This window comes from Macrosteles quadrilineatus, unplaced genomic scaffold (assembly GCF_028750875.1).
Source record: "Macrosteles quadrilineatus isolate MER2022 unplaced genomic scaffold, UCM_ALF_1.0 Scaffold_1__1_contigs__length_201487025, whole genome shotgun sequence".
NCBI classification, from domain to species: Eukaryota; Metazoa; Arthropoda; class Insecta; order Hemiptera; family Cicadellidae; genus Macrosteles; species Macrosteles quadrilineatus.
This window is the reverse complement of record NW_026542594.1, coordinates 111,497,929-111,524,870: the sequence shown is the minus strand read 5'-3', so window position 1 is coordinate 111,524,870 and position 26,942 is coordinate 111,497,929. Positions and strand designations below refer to the sequence as shown.

Genomic DNA, 26,942 nt, shown 5'->3' with positions numbered 1-26,942 from the left:
TCTTCTTACTTTGCTGCAAATTTTACTCATTCATGTTTATTCATAACTTTACTCCTTGACCTCCTAAATTTATGTGTAATGTCGGAATTTGATATATTTTTCCACTTTTACGAGGTTATAACAGATTATTTACTAATTCTATGGCTCCCTAAAATATCAAACTACCCCCACCCCCCTTGTTATTCTTATGGAGAATAACCTTGAAAGTGGCTGACTTTGGAATGAGGATCTAAAAAGTTTAGAATCCTGCTAGAGAATTAAACTTTACAATAGCGTACAACGTTACCAAAAATTAGCCCTTAAAATTTTTAAAAGCTCCATTTTCAAGACTTAACACCCCCTTCCGAAACTACCTAACACGTTTTTTACTTCTACAACTTGAAAACGGATCTAGCAAAGATTTGCAAGAATGTTCATGGTCAGGAATTAAACTTTCTAAAAAAACTCTTCTAGGCATTTTTCGACAATCACGCCCCTTCACCCTACCACTAATGACGACTAACAGCTAGGGGGCCTGGGGTCACGAGCGAAAGGCGAGTGAATTTAGTCTGTCCATCTAAACTTGTACCAATCAACCTAGCTTTATTTAACTTTAGCCAAATCCGATCGTCAAAGTTGGCGATCTTAATTATGTCTTCGCTGTCCTTGTTTTTCCTCATAAATATTTTCGAGTTCATGATCCAAAGAGATTCAAATCTTTTCCCCTTTTTGATTAGGCTAGCCTCATAAAATAGCTTTTTGAAGAAAGGAGTCAGGGGATCATTTACAAAAACATCATTTGGGGGAGAACTTTCAACTAGAACATCAGATTTAATTCTTTCTTTTTTAGCCTTTTTCAAAAAATTGTCACGTTTTTGTCTGTTACTGGACTGTACGACAATCGGGCGAATCTTTTTATTTTTTTGCTACTCACAGGAACTCTGGGTGCAGCCTGAATATCTTGTTCCACGTTGATAGGCTCATTGATAGCAGTTGCAATTTTACTCACTACTTGTAGAACATTTTCATTTTCAATGTCAGGTACACCTTCTATTATAACATTAGAATTACGTCCATATTGAAGCAGTTCCTCAAGTAGATTTTTTTGTGAACCAACTTCTTTGTTCGGCTTCTGGTTCTCCTTTAGCTACTTTTTTACTACTCTTTTCTAGATCTGAGACACGTTTTTCAGTATCATTTATTTTAACCAAAAAGTCGTCAATTTTATCAGAGCAAAATTTAACAGATCTTTCCAAATCAATGATTGAAACACCGATTTCCTTAAACTTACTTTCAATTGCATTTTGCACTATCTTTTCTATTTTTTTCTCAGGGTTTTCTAGAAAATTTTCTGTTAAGTTACCTTGATTGTCCTGAAGCTCCGACACAGAAGAAACACTTGAAACACTCCCAGAGTCCTTTTTCAAATTTCTACATAAAACACAACAGTATGTTTCACGCCTTGAATTTCCCATTTGTCATATCCCACAGTCTTGTGAAGATCATCATCGTCTTCTGCGGTCGCGGCAAAATTCTGACTGTTGCCTGCGGTAGTCTAGAAATTATCATCGTCTTCTGCGATCGCGGTTAAGTTCTGATCATCCCTCTCGGCCGTGTGTCAGATTATCGTCTCCCGATGTCATTAAAGGCAAAGGTCACTGATGTCATGCGCGATCGCGGTAAATTGACAATTCCAGGTAGAAATACAACATTCACACACAATTCCCGGTTCAAACGCATAATTTCCGGATTACGCGGTCGGTGGTCACCCTTTTATATGGATGTCTCCTAAGTAAACAACCAAACTACAGGAAATGGTTTTATGGGTCAAAATAAAGAGAAAATCAAGAATAACATTTTTTCCAAAATCGCTTCGTTAACCAGATATTCACCATTTTTTTTTTTTTTTTACATTAACATTTTTATCTTTTAAGTTTTTCAACCACTAAGTTTTAAGTTTATTTAATTATGAAACTTGGTATGTATTATAAGGTAATAGAGACCCATGTTAGAAAAAAAATGCATCTTGACTCATCATAAAATTTTGAAATGGCGGCCATTTTTTAGTAATTAAAGTTTAAAAAATTTAAAAGGCCGCCATTTCGAAATTTTATGATAAATCAAGATGATTTTATTTTTTTAACATGGGTCACTATAACCTTAACATACATACCAAGTTTCATAATTATCGGTTGAAAAACATTAAAGATAAAAATTTTATGTGAAAAAAAAAACAAAATGGCGAATATATGGTTGACGAAGCCATTTTGGAAAAAATGTTATTCTTGATTTTCTCTTTATTTTGACTCATAGAACCATTTCCCGGAGTTTGGCAGTTTACTTACGGGACACCCTGTATATTGCAAAGGGGCGCTACTATTAGTTGTGCCTAGGGCGCTGACATTGTCAAATACCCCCGCCGCAGCAAACCTGCAGACTAAGCGAATTTCCATTTACCTGATTGGATTTACACTAAAATGTTTCCTTAAAATTATTCCCTATTTAAATAACATTAGTTTAACAAGTACTTAGGTTTGCTGCAACAGAGAGGGTATAAAAGGTGTTTTTTTGTAAAATGTAATAGTTTAGTATGAAATTAATGCATTTTCCAAATTTGATCAAAATATGTTCATAAACAAGCAAACTACAACAGTTTACTAAGTTTACTTATTCTCCATAAGAATAACATGGGAATTTTAAATTTACAGATTTTTGGAATTTTCTCCGTAACCATTAGGCGCGTATTAACGCTTCAATATACTAAATTATTTATTTGTTGTTTTAAGCTCTACAAAATGGTTTGGAAAGAAATTGCTAAATTTTAAGTTTGTAGGGTAAAAAATGGGAAAAACCAATTTTTACCCCATAAAACCCCCAATAAACCCCTGTTCCCATAGTCCGATCATGCTGGTTCGCGAACTCGTTCAAATAAAAGGTTTACACGTTTGTACCAAATTTCATCAAAATCGGATGATTTTTGCTCGAGTTATCGCGCTAACGGACACATATATAAATATTAGGGGTCTGCGGTACAGAAAATTTAAGGTCCGTACGGTTCGGTACGGTACAATATTTTGTACCTCGGTTCTCGGTACAAAATCGGTACGGTACGGGGCTACCCGTATTTTTGCGGTTTTCTGTGCAGAACTGTATTTAAACCATTATTTTTAACTTTAATACATTGACATTACTATGAAAATGGATAGTATCCTACATTCATGGTTTTCTAAAAACAGTTACTGTACCACACATTATTAAAAACAAAACCTTTTACTACTACGAGGATTGTGTCAAGAAAAATCACAGTTAAGAGTTAAGATAAAGGCTTTACTTATTTTACTCTGAGATACTTTGAATAGCCATGATAAAAGTGGTTTTAAAAATAGGATAAGAGTTTTTAGGAATAAACATGTTTGAAACATTTATTGACAAGACACTTTCACACAACTGGTTAATTTCCAACCAACACAATGTCTAGTTGTTTACAACTGGTTAATTTCCAACCAACACAATGTCTAGTTGTTTTTTTTTTTTTTTTTTTTTAAACATAAAAGCATTCAGTACGATGAGAGTGTAGTTGCCAGCTGTTCACAGCAGACGACAATGAAAAACTGGAGGATATGATGAAGTAATGGCAAAGAGCATATTTTTTTATCAGCTTCAAAACTAGTTATAAGATGGATACAACTTTTGCAAAGTTTTTTTTTTACTAAAATTTGGGTTATCACAGAGTAAAATTATTGTCTTTTTATTTACAAAGTTAACATCCATAATATCAATCATATCATATCAATCATTAGTTTATCTCAAGCTCAATACAATTTTCTTAGTACATTTTAAAGCTCTTCCAAAGAATCAAAAGACCCAGGCCTAGACCTAATTATTTAGGAGGGCCTATATATAAATTGATTAGGCTACAATGAGGGTAGCAAAATCACTATCAGGTTCATAATATTTAGATTGCATAAAGTACCTTCAACACAATAAAAAATACAGGAAACTAAAAAACATTTGAGCCTTAAACAGCCACATCTAACAATATAAGACAAGATACAGAACATGCAATGACATAATTTGAGACCGAGTAGGCTTGTAGGCAATGTAGGGTTTACGCCTCTTTCACACGACGCGGCGCCCGCCGGATCCGGCGTAGGGCTATGGAAGTATATGAGTTCTTTCACACTATGTCCAACGCGCGCCGCGCGGCGAATTCACCGCACGGCGCGCGAGTTACTGCCGGATGCACCTTCAGCCGGACGACAGCGCCGCGCGGCGTCCACGCCGGACAACTCGGTGAAGGTGCATTGGTTCTTATGGGAGCTTTCACACGGTGCGGCGCGCGCCGCACGGCCCAACCCCTACGCTGTCTCATTTTAGGCAAACTACCTGACCAAGAGGGTGCAACAGTTAATTAAGAAATTATATATCGTTGTATCGGAAAATAATATATTTAAAGTTATTACAAAACATATATTTTTATGTTAATCCCATGCAAATCGACCAACTTAAAGTATTAAAACAAAAATTTTCCTTTAATAACTAGAGGGGAATATTTAGTATTAAATTAATGATTTAGTAATTTATACGTAATGAAACATTTTTTTTAACTTCTAGAATACAATATTTTCAGATATGACGAATACTTATATATAATACGTGAAGGTGATTTCTACGAAATACTACTCCTCCGTTAATAATGAACCGATTTTTACAAACGATGTGTCAAAATTAAGTATTTGTTGTGTACACGCCCCCTTTCACCAATTCCTGCAGTAAAAGTCCTCGGGCTTTGCCCCTCAGGCCATCAAAATCCCAATGTATATCTTATGAAGACAAGATTTTGTTTAGTTAAACGGACGAATAATTTGTATTAATTACAGCTGTTCATACACACATGATACACACAAGAGTTTTCGTTTTCAGTTTCGATAGATGGAGTGGAGTGAGCGTTCGTTTTCAGAGTGAGTTTGTTTCCAGTTTCGATAACTGGAGTGGAGTGATTGGTTACATTATCTTTGAGTTGACTCTCACATGTCAACGGAAATAGTGACAGTTATTCGTAAAAAAACTCCTTTAATATTTTGCAATTGCTCAAATTCGAGCAACAGGTGCACTAGTGTATTATATTTAAAATTATCCTATTCATTTAATTTGAATTTTTAAGTGGAGTATTCATTTAAAAGCCACAACTGAACAGAAAATAATAAATATTTAGGAGTGCCGTACGGCGCGCGCCGCATGAAACCGTACTAGTGTGAAGACACACGCTTTTCCGGCGCAGCGCGGCGGACGCCATACGGCGCGCGCCGCTTCGTGTGAAAGAGGCGTTACATTGCCCAAAGAAATGGGTTTGAAACCGCCATGATTGATAAACTTATCAAAAAACAATTAAAGAAAAAAGCCAATGATAACAGATTAGATAGCCCAATTGACAAAATTGTTGTAACATCAGAGTATGGTACAAGGCTACCAAATATTCTGAAAAACCAATTAAAAAAGAAAAACATTGGGATAGCGTTTAGGACTTCCAACAAACTACAACGATTACTAAATCCATCGTCTAGTAATAATCTAGAAACAGAGGAAAAAACTGGAGTTTACAGATTATCTTGTTATGATTGCAATAGTTTTTATATAGGACAAACCGGCCGTGCATTCAAACCAGATTCAAAGAACACCTTCCAAAAGCAAAAAATCATTTAAAATCCAATTATGCAGCCATCTGATTAATGAAAATCATAACTATACAAATTTTGAAACAAACATGACACCCCTACATTTTTGCACAAAAGGAAGCTTCATGAACGCCATAGAAGAATACGAGATATACAAAGCAACAAAAAGCCATAGTTATGATCTATTAAACGACAAACTAAATTTCCAGTCAAATGCATTGTATGATACTGTAATAGCTAATCAGGAACAGCTGACCGGCAAGGGACAAAGTTCATGACACCAACCTTCACCGCTGCAGTCATGACAAACCTGTCTAAGTGCGCGCACGCGGTTCGTAGGCCTACTATTTTTCGTATGTATGTTTGTAAAAATTATATTTATTTGACGACCTCTGATGAGTGATAAGTGTTCTTGAAGACCTGATGATGAAGCTATTAATGCTTCGAAACGCGTGGTCTCGACAGACAGCCTTTGGATTACTCTGGCAGATCCAGGTAACATTATACCTTTTATAATCTAAAACTCAACAGTTCTTGGAAGTACTTGAATATAACAATTATTGTCCTGATAAAATGTTATTGTCGTAATAAAATGTTAATGGATTTGGGACTGCTAATAGGTTTTTTATTGCATCATCACCCTAGTAATAAGTTATGAAGATCGTAAACAAACATCTGATAAGACTTTTATGTGCTCGGAACCAACTGTCGTTGACTGCGATAGTAAACTGAAAGTAATTTATTATTATAATAGGCTGTACCGAACCGAATTTGTACCGTGTTAAATGCTGTACCGAACCGATGACGTTATTAAGCTTGTACCGTACCGTACCGACTTTTTCGGTGCACCGCAGACCCCTATTGAAAATACTAAAAAAGGCAGGCAAAAGTTGCATCGAAATGTAAAAACCCCCATTTTGAATGTATTTCTTATGTAAACAATAAAAAAATAATTTCTATAAATCATAACAAAAACGTACTTTTATAATTTTTTGCAAATCTACACGAATTAAGCTTTCCAACGAATTAAATCGGTCCGTTAGAACTCTAGATATAGTAGTAAAAAGATTTTTTTAAACTGAATTAAATATATAACTTGATGAAATTATTAATGGGATACATAGCACTAAAGTGTCAGATAAAGTAAAATTTACACATAATTACAATACAAGGAATAAATATGATTTCAGATTTCCACTTCACAAGTTGACAATATTTAGGAACAGGCCTCAATACATGGGGCTAAGATTGTCCAATGAACTACCCCTGTATCTAAAAATGTTAATGCAACTAAATTCAAGGATCAAATAAAAAATAAAATAATTAATAAAGCCTAATATTCATTCTATAGGCCTGTTAATATTACATTGTAAACTATATGTGATTGATTTTATGAGATTTTGGTTTCAAACAATGCTATCAGAACATAAAAATTTATAGAAAAACCAGGAAAATTACAACAAAAACTAAGTTTTATTTAATGTTTACTACAAATACCGGGCTTTATCTTGTTATATATTTTCTTATTATTCAAAATTAGCCTAATTAATAAAATAGTGACAACATTACAGTTAAAATTCAACAACAGGTAATGGAATTGAAAGGCAAACAAAAAAGTTTTACGTAATACGAATTATTGGCCTAGCACTGAAAATTCATACTCCATTCATACTTGGCTAAAAATACGTACTTTGTATGGTCGCCATTTAATAAGAAAGTATTAATACATATAAACCTTCGCAAATACAATATCTGACAGTTTCAAGCCAAAACGAATGCTTAAATTTCACCCGATCGTGATAGTCCATATTTTATATCTATTATCTAATGATAAAAGGAATTGCTTTTTAGATCTATGAGGCATAGCCCTAAGGTAGGCCTGTAATTGAAAGCTACTTTTCACACTGGTTAAAAGAAGTTAAAATACTACCTCAACCTCACTACTGCACACTTTATTCGGGTAGAAGTTTTCATTAACAAAGGTGCTCTTGTCTTTTCCACGAAACACTGAGAAATAAGGACATTAATGCGTTACCAACAGACATACACACACAAATACAGTCCAACCTCAGTATAACGAATCTGAAGGGACCGAACTGAATATTCGTTATATCAAGGAGTTCGTTAAAACGAGGTTCGTTATATAGAGGTTATGTTTGCAGGAAGGAATTTCGCTAAGTCGAGGTTCAGAACCAGCGTCGGTCAATATAGGTCGGGATTAGACATCATTAAAACACAATTAAAGTAGCATATGCTACAATACTTTACAGTACAGTGTTTACATTGTACAGTAGTAGAACCTAAATTATCCGGCATAAAAAAGGGGAGGGATCTTGAATATTGCGCAATCATGAAAATGGCATTGACCTTGGTACAGGTTAAAAACTGTAAGTTTAAAATCACAGCTTGTTCTAACCCTCCTAAAACCTAGCCAAACACTGTATTGCGTAGTCATAAACCATGTAAAGAACAAAAAAAACAGTAGTAGAAAGTTTTGTAAGCTACTGATCGTGATAGGCCGGTAGGCTACTTACAGTACAGTACTGATTTTGTTACTAACGGTATACAATAACATTTTTATTAGTGAAACAGTACCAAAAACATTTAAAGAATCGATTATTTTTCCTTTACACAAAAAAGGCGATGTTAATTTAGCTGATAACTACCGAGGTTTGTCTTTTATTAATAGCATTACGAAAATATTCACGAGCCTTATAAATATTAGATTACAAACGTGGATGTGCGAGAATGAAGTACTAACAGAATTTCAGGCAGGTTTCAGAAGAGGATACGCCACCATCGATAACATATTTAATCTGACATGTATAATTAATTTACGTCTATTACAAAAGGGACAAAAGCTTTATGCATTCTTTGTAGATTTTAGCTCGGCTTTCGACACAATTGATCGGAGAGCATTGCTTTTCAAATTGGCAAATTTAGGTGTCTCCACGCGAATGCGGAATGTTTTAAAGAGTTATTACAGTGAAACAAGTTCTAGTGTGTGGTGTGGAGGCGGAATAACTAGTTATTTTCAAACTAATACAGGTTTAAGACAAGGATGTAATCTGTCACCGACTTTATTCAGCCTATTTATAAATGATCTGCCAGAAGTGGTGGAAGGGGGGTGTAACATCAATGGGGTTAAAATAAATGTGCTACTTTATGCAGACGATATTATTCTCCTTTCCCCAACGAGCACTGGGCTGCAGCATATGATTAAAAAATTAGAAAACTATTGTGACACTTGGAATCTAACTGTCAATCTAAATAAATCTAAGATAATGGTGTTCAGAAAGGGTGGAAGACTAAAGGCAGGTGATAAGTGGAGGTATAAAGGAAACGTTATCGAGGTAGTAAATCAGTATAAGTATTTAGGGGTTACATTTACAAGCAACCTGTCATGGAACAGCCATTTTAAGGAAAAAGCCAGAGTAGGGAAATTTGTTATCAATTCTGTATGGAATTCTTTATTTAAAAACAATAAAGTGCCAATGATTTCCAAAATATCGTGTTTCGAGGCTGTTGTGCGATCGACAACCTGTTATGGAGCACAGACCTGGGGTTTCATAGAAAGTGAAATAATAGAATCAGTACAAACTTTTTTTCTAAAAAGAATATTTGCACTGCCTTATAATACGCCAAAATATGTATTGTACCTTGAAACATACTTCGATAAACTTTATTTTTACACTATAAATTTAAATATTAACTATATTTTGAGATGTTTAACTTTGCCACCAAAAAGATTGCCAAACTTTTTAGCAAAACAAATAATTGAGAAAAAAACATCTTGGTGTAGAGAATGGGAGTATTTGGGACAAAAATGCAATATTGAGTTTAGTTTCCAAGATCTCGATCCAGAGGGGTTGGGCCTCCAGCTGAGGACGGTGGCGGAAGTGTTGCGTGGCAGGTGGAGGGAGGAGTGTGTAGGCCGAGCGCGGACCTCTGTCCACCACAGGCAATTACTGACGCTCGACCTTGAACTTGGCGATAGGAGCCCAATAATGCTCAACAATACGCATATCGCTTCTTGGGCTATTAAAGCTAGAGCAGAACTGATAAATCTAAACTACAAGCCGTGGTCTGAACAAAATTATCTTTGCACTCTCTGTAATCTTCAACAAAATGAAACTGCATATCATTTTATTGCAATTTGCCCTATTTTAAAACATATCAGACGTCTTTGGCTTGGAAAAAATACTTTAAACGAAACAGAATATGAGTGTTTTTTAAATGGGTGGAATTGGCGAGCTTTAGCCCAGTATTTAAGTAAGGCATGGAAATATAGGTGGGACATAATTAATGAGTTCAATTTATAGCTAAAATTTCTTTCTTTATTTATTTCTCTTCAATTATAATTAAAAATCATGAGACTCGCTTGGAACCATATTTTTAAACGAATTAATGTTGCTTTTATTTTATGTTTTTTACGAGCTGTATTACATAAATTTAAAAATAATTATAAATGTACTTTTTTATATAAGTATACCTAGTTAAATAGTTACTTACATGTTAAAGTTTTAAAATATGTTATTTTACAGCAAGGTGCCAACCAAACAGACGGTTTAAATAAACCATTGTTTTGTGTGTTTTGTTTTTTATTGTAAAAGATGTAAATAAGTTGTGAAGAATAAAGCACTTTTTTCTTTCTTTCTTTCTTTCTTCTTTCTTTCTTTCTACAGTACTGATTTATCACAACAGAGGAATGTCAATAATAATCATTAACTTTAGCATTGGTGTTGCTAGTTGAAACAAATCGTATTGAAAACAATAAATTATTAGATAAGTCATTATAAAAGTGTATAATCATAGCCAACTTAAAGATAACAAAATCACTCGAAAAAGGAATGTTAAAATAACGATCTTGTTATTCTTTCTCTTTGGTTTTGTTTTTATATTCTTTCTTAGGTTTCTCTTTATCCAAAAATTGTACAATTCACCATTGTTACTTATCGCCTAATCACAGCTTACTAAACTACTAAACATTACGTCGTCATCAGTCCTCAGTGAATGAAATCAGTTCTCAGTTGCAACATAGCGCGCGCAGCGACAGCAGACAGAGATGTGTAAAACGGAGCAGACGAATGTTAGCGCAAGCGATGACTTCACCTTTCCATTTCATTTGATAAAGAAACAGATTTTTCAAAAACAATAATGGGGTGGGGGATTTGTTATATCGAGGGCAAGACGTAGACAATTCGTTATGCAGAGGTTAAATTCGCAATGTAGAGGTTCTGACAATGACGAATTCGCTAAATTGAGGTGTCTTATTTTAGCCGAAATCACGAAAAATTCGTTAAATCAAGGTCGTTGTTATGGTTTGTTCGTTATGTAGAGGTAAAATATGCATTGTGTCTTATGGAGAGTTCTAGGGGATTTAAAAAAATTCGTTATATCAAGGAATTCGTTGTATCGAGGTTCGTTATATCAAGGTTAGACTGTACATAATTGAATTAGGGGATTTGCTACGCTTTAACCAAAGCAAATTGAAATTACAAACAAAAAAATTATTTAAAAATTTGGATAGTGTCATAAAATTTTATGATAATAATATTTAGGCCTAATCAAACTGTAAAATTGGTGTAAATCCGAAATATATAAATAAGTAAATAAATACACAGTCCACAAAACATTGATACGTTAACAACGTAAAGCCTTAACAATTCATGATGGGAAAAATCTTTCACTAATGTTTCATCATTTTCATAGCATAAACTAACATTTTGGAGTCCAGACAGAAAACACAAAAATTATACAGTAGGCCTAAGACATTAATTAAATTTAATAAGAAATTAGGTGCCGTACTAACGATAACCAAGTTGTAAATAGTGATGTGTACGTATAAACTATAAACGATTCTTACTGCTACCACCGGTTCTAAAGAAAAGTACCAGTACCAAAAACCAACGTTTACAGCTAAGAAAAGAACTATAGTACTTAACTTATGACCAATTCAAACTAACGCAACCGGTGGTTATATAACGCAATTCACGGGAACCATCAGCCTCGAACGCGACCCCCAGAGATGGCCGACCCTTCGTCGACGCGGTCATCTCAGGTGAGACGTTCAGCGCCCTCGTTGATACCGGCTCGTCAGTCAGTCTGATTGGAGATCGTACGTCACCTTCGGATGTGCGGCGTCGTACCCGACCAGACTGACGTCAACCAACGTATGGCCAACGGAGCGTGTGTTTCGGATCGATACTGAGTAGACGACGGAATCGCTGGCCAACCTTATTCGCGGGATATCCACGTCCCGGGCCTAAGTGTGGAGGTGGTACTCGGCATTCGGTGTACTGCTGACCTAGCTCTCATCAGAGTACACACCGCAGTACGAAACCTCCACAACGACAACATTCCCCCGCCCTTTCCGGTCAACAACATCAACCACGGAATCCAAATTATCAAAATTACACGGAAAAACACGAAATTTGCAGAATTTCTGGAATGCCAGATACTGCTTTATGACAACGATTAGGGGTAGTCGGCGTTGACTGAGCAGACGCTGTGGCTCAGGGCAAACGCAACCCCTTTCAAACAGAGGTATCCTAGAAATCCTGTTACGCAATCTGTCGAAGTGGATGCTTTCCCGAGGCAACCCGTGGCAAACGAGGGCCACACGGGCCTGGCCACGGTGAGTCACCTCACATCGGAGGTGGCCGACATGCCTCGTGAACGTCCCAACGAACGAATTCGCCGAGACCGGAAGGACGACACATCGAGGCTACCGCGACGAACAACGGCCAATCGGGCCATGTCGCGGTGAGTCACCTCACATCGGAGGTGGCCGACGTGCCTCGTGGACGACGCCCGACACGACGTAGATTCTAGATTCTTCGAAACCGAAGAGTATCGAAAAACGCAACGAACTCCGACTCACGCCCGACGGAGCTGGTGATATCCCTCTCGTTGGTTGATACGATACGATACGAACGATTACGACGACTTCCACAGGCACCCCTTCTTCGAGACCATTCGGACCCCGTCCAAACCGTTACGTTTAAGATTTTTTTTTCTTTTTTTGCTTAAGTTGGTAAGGGGTGTAAGGTACCAAATTTTAAGGGGGGTAAAAACGTACTGAATAAATGAACATCAGAACTTACCCGATTTTTAACCACAATAGCCTACTCCGAGGCCTATGTGTTGGCCATAGCTTGGGCTATGGGTCAAAGAACGTAGGCCTATTTTTATTCACAGTGAAGTACACAAACACATCCACAACTACATATTTATTCATAATAGCACTTCGTTTCACATAATTAAGTTAAACCGGCCGATTTTACAGATATTTAACGCCACCGACGACATAACCCCAAACTGGTGTTTATTTGTTGACAGACGACAGACGAAACTAGACCAGCTCAACAAGTAAATTCGATTAGCTGTTATCTAGTAGTACTTGAGTTCGCGGAAACTCAAGTTTAGTAGTTTAACTCAAGTAGTTTAACACATAATTCTGTTGTACACTAACTTCGTTCCACCCTGTATATTACTATATTATGTTTATGTTTATTATTATATACATACTTAGATCTAAATCGCATAGCACCAAAGAGAGCTCCTCCGAAACACATGGGCAGCTGGGTGTGAAATGCCTCCACCCACTTGACAGTAACCTCTCCTGGAAAAACCTTTCAAATTACAATCTTGCCTCATTGTTTTGAAATTACTATTATATTATAATAAGACAAGACACAATTTTAATTTTAAGGCAAATGTAATTATGAAGTTTCTTCTTTCCCACAGGATTAATTGTTAATTTTAAAAAACATATAAACTACTTCCTTTCACATTTGGGTAGGTTGAAATGCAATCTTATTAATCAAAGTAATCTAAGCGGATGATCTATTAGTAATCTATATTATTATATCTATATTAGCAAATAAATCAATAGATCATCTTTCATCTTTTAAATTTCCCATTAGGGATTAAGCTATTACCATAGGTCTTATATGGTAAGACCTGGACCAGGGTTTACTTTTTCTTTTTGATGTCCCTAGAGACCAAAAAACCAACCGTTAAATTCATTTAGTATATATATAAAAAATTAAATAATTTAAAAAAGGGTACAGTACTATGTTGTATTATTTATTAATATTAATAACGGTAGCCCTACACGTGAACAATATCAAATATATTTTATATATATTGGCTATATACATATATATGTGTGTGTGTGTGTCCGTTTTGAGGTCCCCAGAGGCCAAAAACACCATCTGTTCAAATTCATATGTGTATATATATATATATTTATATTTGTGTCCGTTACACGATAACTCAAAAAAGAATTCAATTTGTATGAAATTTTGTAAAAACTTGTTAGCCTACATTTATTTTAATGAGTTTGTGAACCAGCATAATCAGACTATGGGGATGAGGGTTTATGGGGTAAAAATTGGTTTTTCCCAATTTTGACCATAAAAACATAAAATTTTGCAATTTCCTTCCAAGCCGTTTTTTAGAGCTTTTGTAGGGCTTAAAAACAAATAATCAATATATAGAAGCGTTGCCATGCTATTTGGAAAATATTTATTTCATATATATTTATTATATTTATTTTTTTTTCATATATATTTAAATATTTATTTAGCTATAATAACCTTCCCTGTAGCAGCAAATCTACGTACTCTTTAAACTAATGTTAATTAAATCAGGAATATGGCATTTTTTAAGGAGGTATTTTAGTTAAAATCCAATCAGGCAAATGAAAATTCTCTAAGTATGCAGGTTTGCTGTGGTGGGGGTATTTTATTATGAAATAGCTAAAAGGCTCTCTTAAAACCCAAACAATAAAAGAATAGAAAATTACCAAGCATATTAGTAGGCATTCCAAGAACTGCATGGTTTAAGTCGTGAGTTTCTCGATATCTTTGCATCACATAAGCAAGTTCTACATCATCTACAAATTGCACAGGTAGTCTTGAATCAGGAGACACTTTCTGTAACAGAATCTATATTTATAAAAGAGGAAGTTTGTATATATTGCGAGTCCCATGCCTCACTTTAAATTTAAGTTTCCTAAATTGTTTCACTCGCTTAGCTTAGTGAAGAGGTGTTAGGTCAATGAGACATAAGACTGCTTAAGGGTGTTACTCAACGTGTAATGAACAAATTTTAAATTTAAAAGAACAAGTTACAAGGTGAAACAACAGCAAAAGAAAACTTTGAAAAGGCAAAAATCAACAATAATAAGATAAATTAATTTACAACGTTAAATTTACAAGAAAAGAAAATCAATTGAAAATATAAAAGAATTAGTTACTGACAAATTATATGACTTGTATGTTTGACAATAATACCCCCGCCGCAGCAAACCTGCCGACTAAGCGAATTTCCATTTGTCTTAATTGATTTTCAATTAAATATATTTTAATAACATTAGGTTTAACGAGTACCTAGGTTTGCTGCTACAAGGAAACTAATAAAGTGTGTTTTTTTGTAAAATATTGATAGCTTAGTACAAAATAAATAAATTTGATCCAAATACAAAATATATCCATAAACAAGCAAACTACAACATTTGACAATATTCTCCATAAGAATAACATGGGAATTTTAAATTTACAATTTTTTTTAATTTTCTCCGTTACTATTAACCAAACTGTTACATATGTTATTAAGATTCACAGATGTTCAGAATTATTTATTATTATGTTTGTTTAATTCAATGTTGTTGTTTAGTTCAAGCTAACATTATGAAATGATTAAATTAAGTTTTATACAGTTCTTGTTAATAATTGTATTTAATAATTGGCGACGAGGACAATTAATTATTTCTACGTTTCTATTTTACACTTATTACATTTACTAGTACAAATAATTGATTATGGCCTCCTTACAAGGAAATAAAACATTGAGTGAACTGAAGAAAGCAAGGGCTGTTGTTAAAGGTCAGTTGACTAGAGCTGGGAAAATGCTGGAAGAATTGTCTAGTATTAAAATTGATAGTATCAGAACAAGACTCTCAGTGATACATGCTTATTGGGAACGATTCGAGCAAATCCAGCACAATACCACTGTTACATATGTTATTAAAATTCACAGATGTTCAGAATTATTTATTATTATGTTTGTTTAATTCAATGTTGTTGTTTAGTGTAATTCCACACTGTTCAAGGAAGCTAGTAAACTCTAAGGAAGTAAACTGTCGTCCATTGTCTGACACAAGAAGATCTGGTAATCCAAAAGTAGAAAACATTTTTCACAACTCCTTTACTGTCCAAGTAGCTGTAGTACATTTCGTAGGCAATACTTCTACCCACTTGGTAAATGCGTCAATGACTAACAGGAAGTAAAGTCCATTTGTAGGGCCAGCAAAATCAATGTGAATCCTTTCCCAAGGTCTAGTAGCTGGTATCCAAGGATGGTTCACTTCTTTTTGTGGTGCATTTTGTTTTTCTCTACACGCTCTGCATGATGCAATCATCTCCTCGATGGGGCCTAAAAAAGTTCTTTACTTATTGTTACGGTCGCAAATTCACCCTCGTAACCGACCACAAACCACTAGTCACAATCTTCAACCCAGAAAAAAATCTTCATTATTACGTTAGAATGGATGATGGTCAAACTTGGAGGCGAAACGTCGACCAGATGCTGCGCACAAAACTTTAAGGGGGGGACCACTGTTACATATGTTATTAAGATTCACAGATGTTCAGAATTATTTATTATTATGTTTGTTTAATTCAATGTTGTTGTTTAGTTCAAGCTAACATTATGAAATGATTAAATTAAGTTTTATACAGTTCTTGTTAATAATTGTATTTAATACAAACAAAAATACTTTTATATACTAAATTAATTGTTTTTTTAAGCGCTTTAAAAAGGTCTAAAGAGAAATTGGGAAATTTTGTGTTTTGAGGGTCAAAAGTGAGAAAAACCAATTTTCACCCCATAAAAAGCACCGTAAAGCACCGTTCCCATGGTCCGATCATGCAGATTCGCGAACTCATTCAAGTTTATCACGCTTTACACCTTTAAATCAAATTTCATCAAAATCGGACAAAAATTACTCAAGGTATAAAAAATAAGGTAAAAAATCAAGGTAAAAAATGTTCACGGACGTATATATATATATATATATATATATATATATACAGGGTGAGTCCTCTAAGCTGTCCTAAACAGATTACAGACGAACGGCTTGACACACAGAGACGAAACAAAACTTTTCCCCACTAATTCATACCCAAGGAACAACGTAAAAATATTTTTACCATTTTTAAAATACAGGGTGTTCAAGAAACTGGGGGTCATGGGTTTGAATTGATGTTGTAATGGTAAATTGTTTGAGTGGAAACCTGTCACAAATAAAGATGTCCTAAAGGCAGTAGAGCATCTCAGTAACTCGAGCAGTAATGATTATTATAACATGTCAAATAATTTTTTAAAGCAAATAATTCCAAGTATAGTTACCCCTTTTGTAGTTTGCATCAATAGTATTTTACTAGATGGTCACTTTCCAGATGAACTTAAAATTTCTAGGGTTTGTCCTGTTTATAAGAAGGGGCCTAAAGATAAGCCAGAAAGCTATCGTCCTGTGTCTCTTGTGCCTGTACTGTCAAAAATTATAGAAATAATAGTTTACTATCAGGTCATCTTGTTTTTAGAGGAAAATGAAATTTTGTACAGTTCTCAGTTTGGCTTTAGAAGGGGCAGGGCTACCCAGGATGCCATGGACGATCTCATTTCCCAAATCTTGCAGGCTTTTGAGGCGAGGTCCTATGCTCAAGTTACCTTCTGTGACTTGAGTAAAGCCTTCGATTGTGTTGATCACTCAGACCTTCTTTCAAAATTGCACTTCTATGGCATCCAGGGTGTTGCCTTGCAACTTTTCGAATCTTATCTAAAGGATAGGAGACAAGTTGTGTATATTGATGGTGTTCAGTCTCAAGAGGTTTATTTGAAATATGGTGTTCCCCAAGGATCAGTTTTGGGCCCTCTGTTATTTTTAATTAGTATTAATGATTTACCTCATAATGTGCAAAGTAGAACCCTTCTTTACGCTGATGACACAACATTTGTTAACACTTCCAGTAACTTGCTGCATTTAAGTAATTTGGTAAATAACTCTATAGAAGAAGCTTCATCTTGGTTTAGAGCTAATGGCTATCTCTTAAATAAAAATAAAACTGAAAATATAGTATTCTCTTTGAGGCCTTATGACCATGAATCTTTAGCTATAGAAACAGCTTTCAGTACCAAGTTTTTAGGTGTATGTGTTGACCAACAGCTTACTTGGAATACTCATATTGATTGTGTTACTACTAGACTTTCTAGAGTTGTTTTCTTGTTGGGGCGTATGAAATACTGTGTAACTCCAGAATATATCCCGATGGCTTATTTTGCTTTTTTTCAATCAATAATTGCTTGTCTGGGGCAATTGTTCAAGAATTGAAGAAGTGTTAATATTAAAAAAAAAAACTGTTAGAATTATTGATGGTTCAGCTGATCTTGAACATTGTAGGCCTATTTTTATTAACCTTTATATTTTAGAACTTGTTATTTATTCTTTAAAAAAACTACCAGTCATGGTCCTGAATGAAGATGTACATCCCTACAATACTCGTGGTAGACATCAAATAAGGTACCAGCACCTCCGTTTGAGCAAATCTTTAAATAGCCATGTTGTTATGTGTAAGAAAGCTTATAATAAGGTAGTTATTAATGTAAATAAGTATCCACAAAAAATATTTTTTTTAAAATTCAGTGACTGGCTCTTGAGAAATCCTTTTTACAGTATTGAAGAGTTCCTAGAACAACCTGTGATAAGTCTGTAACTTTGTATCCAAATCTGTTAATTATTTCTATATAGTCTATTTTTGTTTTCTTCAACTTTGTTAATTGTTCATTTGTTAAATTGTTTATAGTCTATTGTGATTGTTAACCCTGTAGTTAAAAGGAATTTGTACAACATAGACTCATACCCAAGTTACCTCTGATTATTTAGACAATGAACATTGAAATTTTATGTTCTGCTCCACTGACAATGTCAATGCATGTAAATGTCCATGATAATAAATGATTTGATTTGATTTGAATCTCAGAGTTTTCAAATGTAAACATATGTCATGTTATGCATCATTTTAAAGCTCTAGACTAGACAAACAATTTAGTGAAACCAGAACTCATTTATCTTTGTCCGTTTCAAAATGGCGGCCATTTTTATAGAAAATATTGATACTTACAGAATACCCTGTATCTTGACAACCACTAAACTTATTTTCGTTCTGTTTGAAAATTCCTAATCCTCGTAGGTTCAGCTTTAATTTGATATACGACAAGTCAAAATTTTAAAAACTAAATATTTTTTCTATGATTTTAATTTTTTTTAAGTTGGTAGCCTTGTAAATGAAAATTTTTAAATTGCAACATATGTAATATTGTGTATCATTTTTAAGGTCTTGTAAAAACAAACAACTTTTAAATTTAAACCTACCATCTATCTTTGGTCGTTTTCTAGTAATTAACCAAAAACTCCAATTGCCTATATAAAACCCATGTTAAACGTGCAGTACTGAAGATTAGTGGATGCAGATACACTATTCCCATGATACTATACGTTTAACATGGGTTTTATATGGGCAATTGGAGTTTTGGGTTTTAATTAATAGAAAACGATCAAAGATAGGCGGTAGGTTTAAATTTAAAAGTTGTTTGTTTTTACAAGACCTTAAAAATGATACACAATATTACATATGTTGCCATTTAAAAAGGCTACCAACTTAAAAAAAAATTAAAATCATAGAAAAAATATTTGGTTTTTAAAATGTTGACTTGTCGTATATCAAATTAATGCTGAACCTACGAGGATTAGGAATTTTCTAACAGAACGAAAATAAGTTTAGTGGTTGTCAAGATACAGGGTATTCTGTAAGTATCAATATTTTTTATAAAAATGGCCGCCATTTTGAAACGGACAAAGATAAATGAGTTCTGGTTTCACTAAATTGTTTGTCTAGTCCAGAGCTTTAAAATGATGCATAACATGACATATGTTTACATTTGAAAACTCTGAGATTCAAACCCATGACCCCCAGTTTCTTGAACACCCTGTATTTTAAAAATGGTAAAAATATTTTTACGTTGTTCCTTGGGTAGGAATTAGCGGGGAAAAGTTTTGTTTCGTCTCTGTATGTCAAGCCGTTCGTCTGTATTCTGTTTAGGACAGCTTAGAAGATTCACCCTGTATATAAGTCTATATATATATCTATATAACTATACAGCCCGATGTGTAACTCACTCACGGGGGATACAAATACTAGTCTATATAACTATACAGCCCGATGTGTAACTCACTCACGGGGGATACAAATTCTAGTCTATATAACTATACAGCCCGATGTGTAACTCACTCACGGGGGATACAAATTCTAGACCACTTCTAGAAGTGCTAGAGAGTTGAAATTCGGCACGATTGTCGGTCTTGGTACCAAACCCTCGGGAAAATTCCAAAAAGTCACATTTTTTTTAACCCCCCCCTTATTCAAGAATTCCCCCCCCCCCCCAATGTTATTCTTATGGGAAATAGCATTGAAAATTGCCGACTTTGGTAAGCTCATCTGAACAAGTTGTGACCATTTTATATTTTATAAAACTATTTAAAAAAATTTCACATTTCAGCTCTTCAATATTTTAGTTTAAAAGGAAGTGAATTTCCTAGCATCTATTGTCTACAGTTGGACTGTGTACTCGACCATCCTTATCTCTACATTCCATTCCTGAATTCCAAAAATTTCCTGTCTGCCAACTTGAACTAACCATTACAGAGCGTCACTTGGGAATTGACTACTGCTGAAGCAGGATTTAATGTGTTCTATGTTGAGTTAAATAATTTTTGTAGCCTTTTGTTGGGATATTAAAACTCAAGAATACATACCTATTTCTCAAGTGAAAATGAAATGTTAACTACCTGTAAATATGTGCAAATAAGGAAATTTTGTCTTTTTATGATTAATGTATTTAAGGAATTTTTATCTGTGAAAAACTTATCTTCAAAAGCCCATAGGGTGAGTACATTTGTCTATGCTTAATTTAATTTCATTTCAAACTGTATTACTATGAAGGAAACCTGATGAAAAAAATCCATTCTCTTGTAAATATTGGGAAAAATGTATTGTGTTTTAAATAATCAATTATTATCCAGAAAGTTATACCATTCAACTCAGGATTTCACATGTGTTATCTCAAAACTTTTCCTGCAAGTCTTATGTAACTAAATATTGAATCTTATGGTAATTTTTTGAATATTTTATCCTCTTATTACAGTTAATAATTGTTCTGATAAATTAATTGTTTCACCTTCTTTAATTTGTAAATGTATTGACATGTTAGTTTTGTAGTAAAGAAATAATATCTTATTTACAATCGTTTACCGTTGCAGTAACGGTAATGCTAATAATTTATGAAAATTAAAGTTACATGTTAAATTTGTTCCGTTTTGTGATTAATCAATTATTATTATGTGAATCTCACTGTTTAACCTTGCAAATATAATTTTTATTTCATATACAAAGATTATTATTAATGTTGATTTATGAGTACAATAATTGAGATATTTTACTACAGTAGTATATGATTGCTGAAGGAAAGGTACTTATTGAATTTGTCATATTAACTCTTTTAATTTGTTCTACTTACAAATAATTAATATTATTAATGATGTTGCAATTTAATGTTTGATGAATTACCAAGATAAATTTATATTGTTTCTGTTCCATACACATTGTATATGTAAATGAATATTTCAGGATTCACAGAACTATACTTTTATGACACTGTTTAATGCTAGGTATACTACATTTTCAGGCTTTTTTGAGTATACCCTGTTGAGATTATCACTTATTGAGGAAACTTCTAGAAGGTTGTAATTTGAGACCAACAATAATCTACCTGGACCTTAGGATATATTATTGATAACTTGTGGTGACTACGCTTCAACACTTAAGGTCAGACACTTATGTTTTTCCAATTTTCTTGTGCTGTGATTCTCTGGGACAGTTTTTCCAGCTGAGTAACCGATCATCGAACCTATGAACTGTGTCGTGCTACTGCACAGTTATTTAATGGCTTTAAGCCTAAGTAATTCTTAACTTTTATTCTAAACTTGTTCTATATTGGTGTATTGTGTATATATAATAATTATTTGTTCTCTTATCTACTTAAAACAAAAAAAAGGGTTTCTGATTTAAATATATAGTAGAAGGACGTTTGAAATATTTTGTAAATTAGGTATTTACTTGGTATTGTATTATAATTGTTGTATTCTGAAGCAAGTCATAAGCTTAGGGGTTTGGAAATATTTTTGAGTAACAAAATACTTTGTAACTTGTATGAGCTCTGAATTAATGGTTCACATTTATAAAAAAATTGTGTTTTGTGATTTATTGATTGAGTAAATTGATATGTATTCGAATTTAAAAGGGGGTTTCTTGTTTTCACCTTAATCTTTAAAAAAAAACAAGTGGCGCTTTTTCCTGACCTAGTCTTAGAAATTCAACCCCTAACCCAACCCACTCACCCACTGAGTATAGCTGAGGTATAAATATAATTTTGGAAGGTAACAAAGTTAGAAACGTGCTAGAGACTACCCACATTTTTTCTCACATTCACATATAGTGCGACTTGGGAGGAGAACAAAAAAGCCTGTCCTCGAAATAGCGGTCGCAGTGATCCCAGCACGGCCTGCAGAGTTTTCTATATCAAACTGCTGGAACTCCTCCGCGATCTGCGCAGCGGAGCTATGTTCGGTCGGTCTGTCTACATAGTCCACGTCATCGAGATGCAGATGCGGGGTCTTCCACATGCCCACATCGTGTTTAAAATCGAAGGTGATGGACCTGTGCAGGCTTCCGACATAGACTCCCTCATCCGCGCTGACATTCCATCTCCAGAGGAGGCAGGAGGCCGATTAAGGGCATTGGTTCTGCGGCACATGATCCACGGCCCTTGTGGTACGGATCACAGGACCGACTTCCCTTGCTGGGACACTGCCAAAGGCAGCTGTTCAAAATTTTTCCCCAAACCTCCCTGTGAATCAACCCATGTAGACGAGAGGGGTTTTGTTAAATATCGACGTGATTATGGTAATGAGGGGAGTATAACTTCAAGAAACAAATCGATTCCTGTACATGACGGCTGGGTCGTGCCGTACAACGCAGCATTACTTCTTAAATACGAGGCACACATCAACTTGGAGGTAGCTTCCACTCGTCGGGTGATCAAGTATCTGTTTAAATACCTCATGAAGGGTGGCTCGCTTCAGAACGTCAAAGTTACTCCTCTTAGTAAACAAGACGATGAAGTTGAGCACTACGTCTTGAAGCGTATGGTGGGAGCCAGCGATGCATGCTGGCGTCTCTTGGACTTTCCCATCTCAAAGTCTGAGCCCACAGTTGATTGTCTCCCTGTCCATCTAGAGGGAAAACAGACTGTGTGCTTTCACCCTAACAACTTGACACACGCCACTTCGGGAGCTACCTCTGACCTACTCTTGTATTTCAATAGGCCTCTTGACTCGGTATTCGACGATTTAACATACCAGTCTTTTTTCGAGCAGTACGTTATTCATAACGGCAAGCATTTCCTTACCTCAAGAAAGCGTGGTCAAAAGATCTGTCGTCTCTTCTGGGTCTCGCCAAACAGAAGCGAGCAGTATTTTCTTAGACTCCTGTTAATGGTCATACCGTGTCGTGGATACGCCGACCTGCTTGCTCGTGGTGGTGATGGTTGCACGACATATCAACAGGTGGCGCGCACCCTCGGTTTGGTTGAGGACGAGTACCACCAAGCCCTCAAGGAAGCAGCTCGATTCATGGTCGGCCCGAGGCTCCGTTCTTTCTTTGTCCTTCTGTGTAACATGGGAGCTCCTGTAGCCCTCTTGTGGGATGCTTTCCGTGACGCATTGTGCGAAGACCATTTAGAGCGGAATCCTCTTGATCACGAGGTTGCGTACAAGCTGGCTCTAATTGAGATCGACCGAAGCCTTCGACGTCAGGGATCCTGCTTGGCCGACCACGGTCTCCCTACTGTAGATGACGACACGACCGAACTGGGGAGGGAACTTCTCATCTACGGTGAAAATCGTCAGAGATCACTTGTAGATGAGTGGGAACCTAAACTTTCCCACGACCAGAGGGCGGTCTTCGATTATGTTCGGTCTATACTACAGGACCAAGTCTACAGCCGGTCTAAAAAACTGATCTTTCTTGACGGACCCGGAGGCTACGGCAAGACCTGTCTAATACATGTTATCCTCGCATACGTCCGTAGTCGTAATCAGGTCGCTATTGCTGTCGCTAGCTCCGGCATTGCCGCTGGTAATCTGCCTGGTGGCACGACAGCACACAGCATGTTTCGGCTACCACTTGATCTCGGCGATGGCACTGGATATTGGAACTTGACCAACGGGTCTCAGCGAGCAGAACTCATCAGAGCAGCACAGCTCATAGTTTTTGATGAGGCCCCGATGGCTCACCGGTACATTTTTGAAATCATCGACAGATCTCTGCGTGACCTCATGAATTCACCTGAGCCATTCGGGAATAAGATCTTTATCTGCTGCAGGGATTTCCGTCAGATCGCACCAGTTGTTGCCAAGGCTCGTACTCCGGCCGACATTGCCTGTGTATCACTGCGTGCGTCATCTCTTTGGTCAAGTTTCCAAATCTTTTCTCTGTCCACCCCTCACCGGACTTCTGGGTCCACTACCTACTCTGACTTTCTCCTTCAAGTAGGCAATGGAACAATTTCATCTGTTCCTTTTGGGGAAGGCCGTGACTCTGTTGCCCTGATCCCACTGTCCGGTGTGAAATATGTGACATCCCTTCCCGACTTAATCGAGTTTGTGTTTCCTGCTTGTGACCTACACCACACAGACAGAATTGCAGGCAGGGCCATTCTCTCAACCATGAACGCCAATGTCCAACAGATCAACAACACCGTCCTCAACCTGATGGACGGCGTCGTTCATGAGTTGAGGAGTGCGGATTCTGTGGACAAGGAGAACGACGATGGTATGGATGTAGACGTTCACTGAAAAGGGGGCCGTACATGAAAAGGGGGATCACTTGGTGTACGGATGATTTGAAAAAATCAACGGGCACCGGGGCGAGAATATATGGAGTCAGACCCAAGGTGCAGTTTTGCGTAAGCCTGGGGAAACTGGCCACTGTATTCAAGGCAGAAGTTGATGCCCTGTCCAAGTGTGCGAGTGTGTTCAAGCTAAACCATATACATGAACTCAGACAGCAAAGCGGCACTAATGGTACGTGACAGTTTTGACTTTACCTCTAAGGCAGTATGGAACCATACTTTATCAGGCCATGAAAGCGCTGGGAGAGAACAACACAAGGCTTAATTGGGTTCCAGAACACAGAGGCATTGCTGGCAATGAGGTAGCTGACAAGTGGGCAAACAAAGGAGCTGAAAGCCCGCTCATGGGTCCAGAGCCGACGTGTGGTATTGCTTACAACAACAGCACGGAGAGCTGTTCGCCAGTGAATGGGCATAGAAAATGGAAGGAGCTGGGAAAGAACAGAAGGCAACATACAGTCAAAGAGAATGCTGCAGACACCTACCGGTGTTGGCTTCATTAGCGACCATTGGGTATTACGCGGACATCTACACAAGATGGGAATTCAAGTTCAAAATATCTTATCTATGTAGGAAATGTAAAGAGAAGGAAGAGGAGGAGACGGCCTTACACTTGATATTTATGTGCCCAGCCTAACAAGGTCTCTGTATGAGATCCCTTGGCCTATTGACTGGAGATCAAAGGGACGGACAGGTTACCATAGTCAAAAGGTTTTCATGGTTCATTAAGGACCTGGTATTTTATGGAAGACCTGTGAATTAGGGTGCACAATAAGCTGTTCCAGCTGTGATGCAATCCCATGGTCACTTTTAAGCCTGGCCCTCAGTAAAAAAACCCCATTTTCAAATAAGACTAAAACATCCTGGTAGATTGTAAAAAAAGAAACAAATACTGTTCCTAGTAAAAAAAATAGATTTCCCGTTATTATTATTATATTTATCAATTATAAATATTATTAAATATTAATAAATCAGTTAAATTGTGTTAGACTAGCAAAAAAGGTTGTGTTAGATTACCAGGGCCACTTGACAAACATTATTGAAAACATCATCAAAATATTTGGCTAAAATGTATCAGGCAGAAGATACAAAAATATGAGAACCATCCAGAGTACATGGAGCAGAAGCCTCAAAATACCAATAGTGTAAGCCAGATACCTGTAAAACTTTTCAAACTCAATTATATGAAAAAGTCCAACCAAACAAAACAAACAGCTTTGCTCTTGAAGATTTACAACTCATTCATGCATTAATATTGATCCTAACATTGATTATAATAACTGTATCGTCAAAATGGAGTTAAGGCTATACAATATATGTTCATTTTAGGCGTAAGATAATAAAGGTTTGCAGTTGACATATTTACTTCCCCTAGTTATTATTTGTTATATGATAGATAAGTAGTCCACTCATCAATTGAAGAATAAAACTATGGCTTACATTTTGTTCTAAGAAGTTGTGGTAAACTTTCCCAACTGTTCCTTCTGGTAATGATTTTAATTTTTGAAGATCAATGGTTTTTGAACTAATACGTGGAGTTTCCCTAAAAATAACAAAACAAACATGTACATGTAAGTTTATATTGGTGTAAATCCATTGGCAAATATATAAATAAGTAAATAAATACACAGTCCACAAAACATTTATATGTTAACAACGCCAAGCTTTAAAAATTCATGATGGTTTGCTAACACTGATTAACGGTATTTTCCCCGGTTATCAAAACTCAAGAACAATCGTTGCACTTGTGATTAATTAATTACACTTGTTAAGTAAGGCACAACGTTTTTAATCTCACTTGGTTTGGATGTGCTAACAAAACTTGATCGGAAATGGTTGCGGTATTTGTAAACAACTTTTAATGTAAACATATCAGTGACAGCTAGAAGTGAGAACTAATCCAAACAGCTGATCGTTTTTTTATAAAATGTGTAAATATTGGGAGAAAATTTGACAAAAATCGAACAAATTTGGGTTTTTGATGGTTCGTTATTTTGTTTTCAAAGAAGCGAGGCCGTGTTTTTATAGCCAAAGACACTCTCACCAATCCAGTAAATACAGAAAAATGATTAGAACCTTGATCGGTACTCTAGTTTTCTAGGAGTAACTTACCCCGTGTAAAATGACATTTTGGCGTCACAGACGGAATGACATAATGGGCACAGTGGCAGCGATAGCGGGCCCGCAGGGACC

At 35.8% G+C, this 26,942-nt stretch overlaps 1 protein-coding gene across 3 annotated transcripts in view; it reads right to left on the bottom strand.

The window, feature by feature from the left end:
* LOC128983325 (ubiquinone biosynthesis protein COQ4 homolog, mitochondrial) overlaps positions 1-26,942 on the bottom strand; it is a 95,011-nt gene that overhangs the window by 21,589 nt on the left and 46,480 nt on the right. For all 3 annotated transcript variants that reach the window (XM_054402584.1, XM_054402576.1, XM_054402593.1), the window contains exons 3-5: positions 26,190-26,292; positions 14,467-14,596; positions 13,185-13,278 (exon numbers count right to left, since the gene is read on the bottom strand). In XM_054402584.1, the coding sequence (XP_054258559.1) occupies positions 13,185-13,278; positions 14,467-14,596; positions 26,190-26,292 (327 nt within the window). The remainder of the gene's footprint in view (positions 1-13,184; positions 13,279-14,466; positions 14,597-26,189; positions 26,293-26,942) is intronic.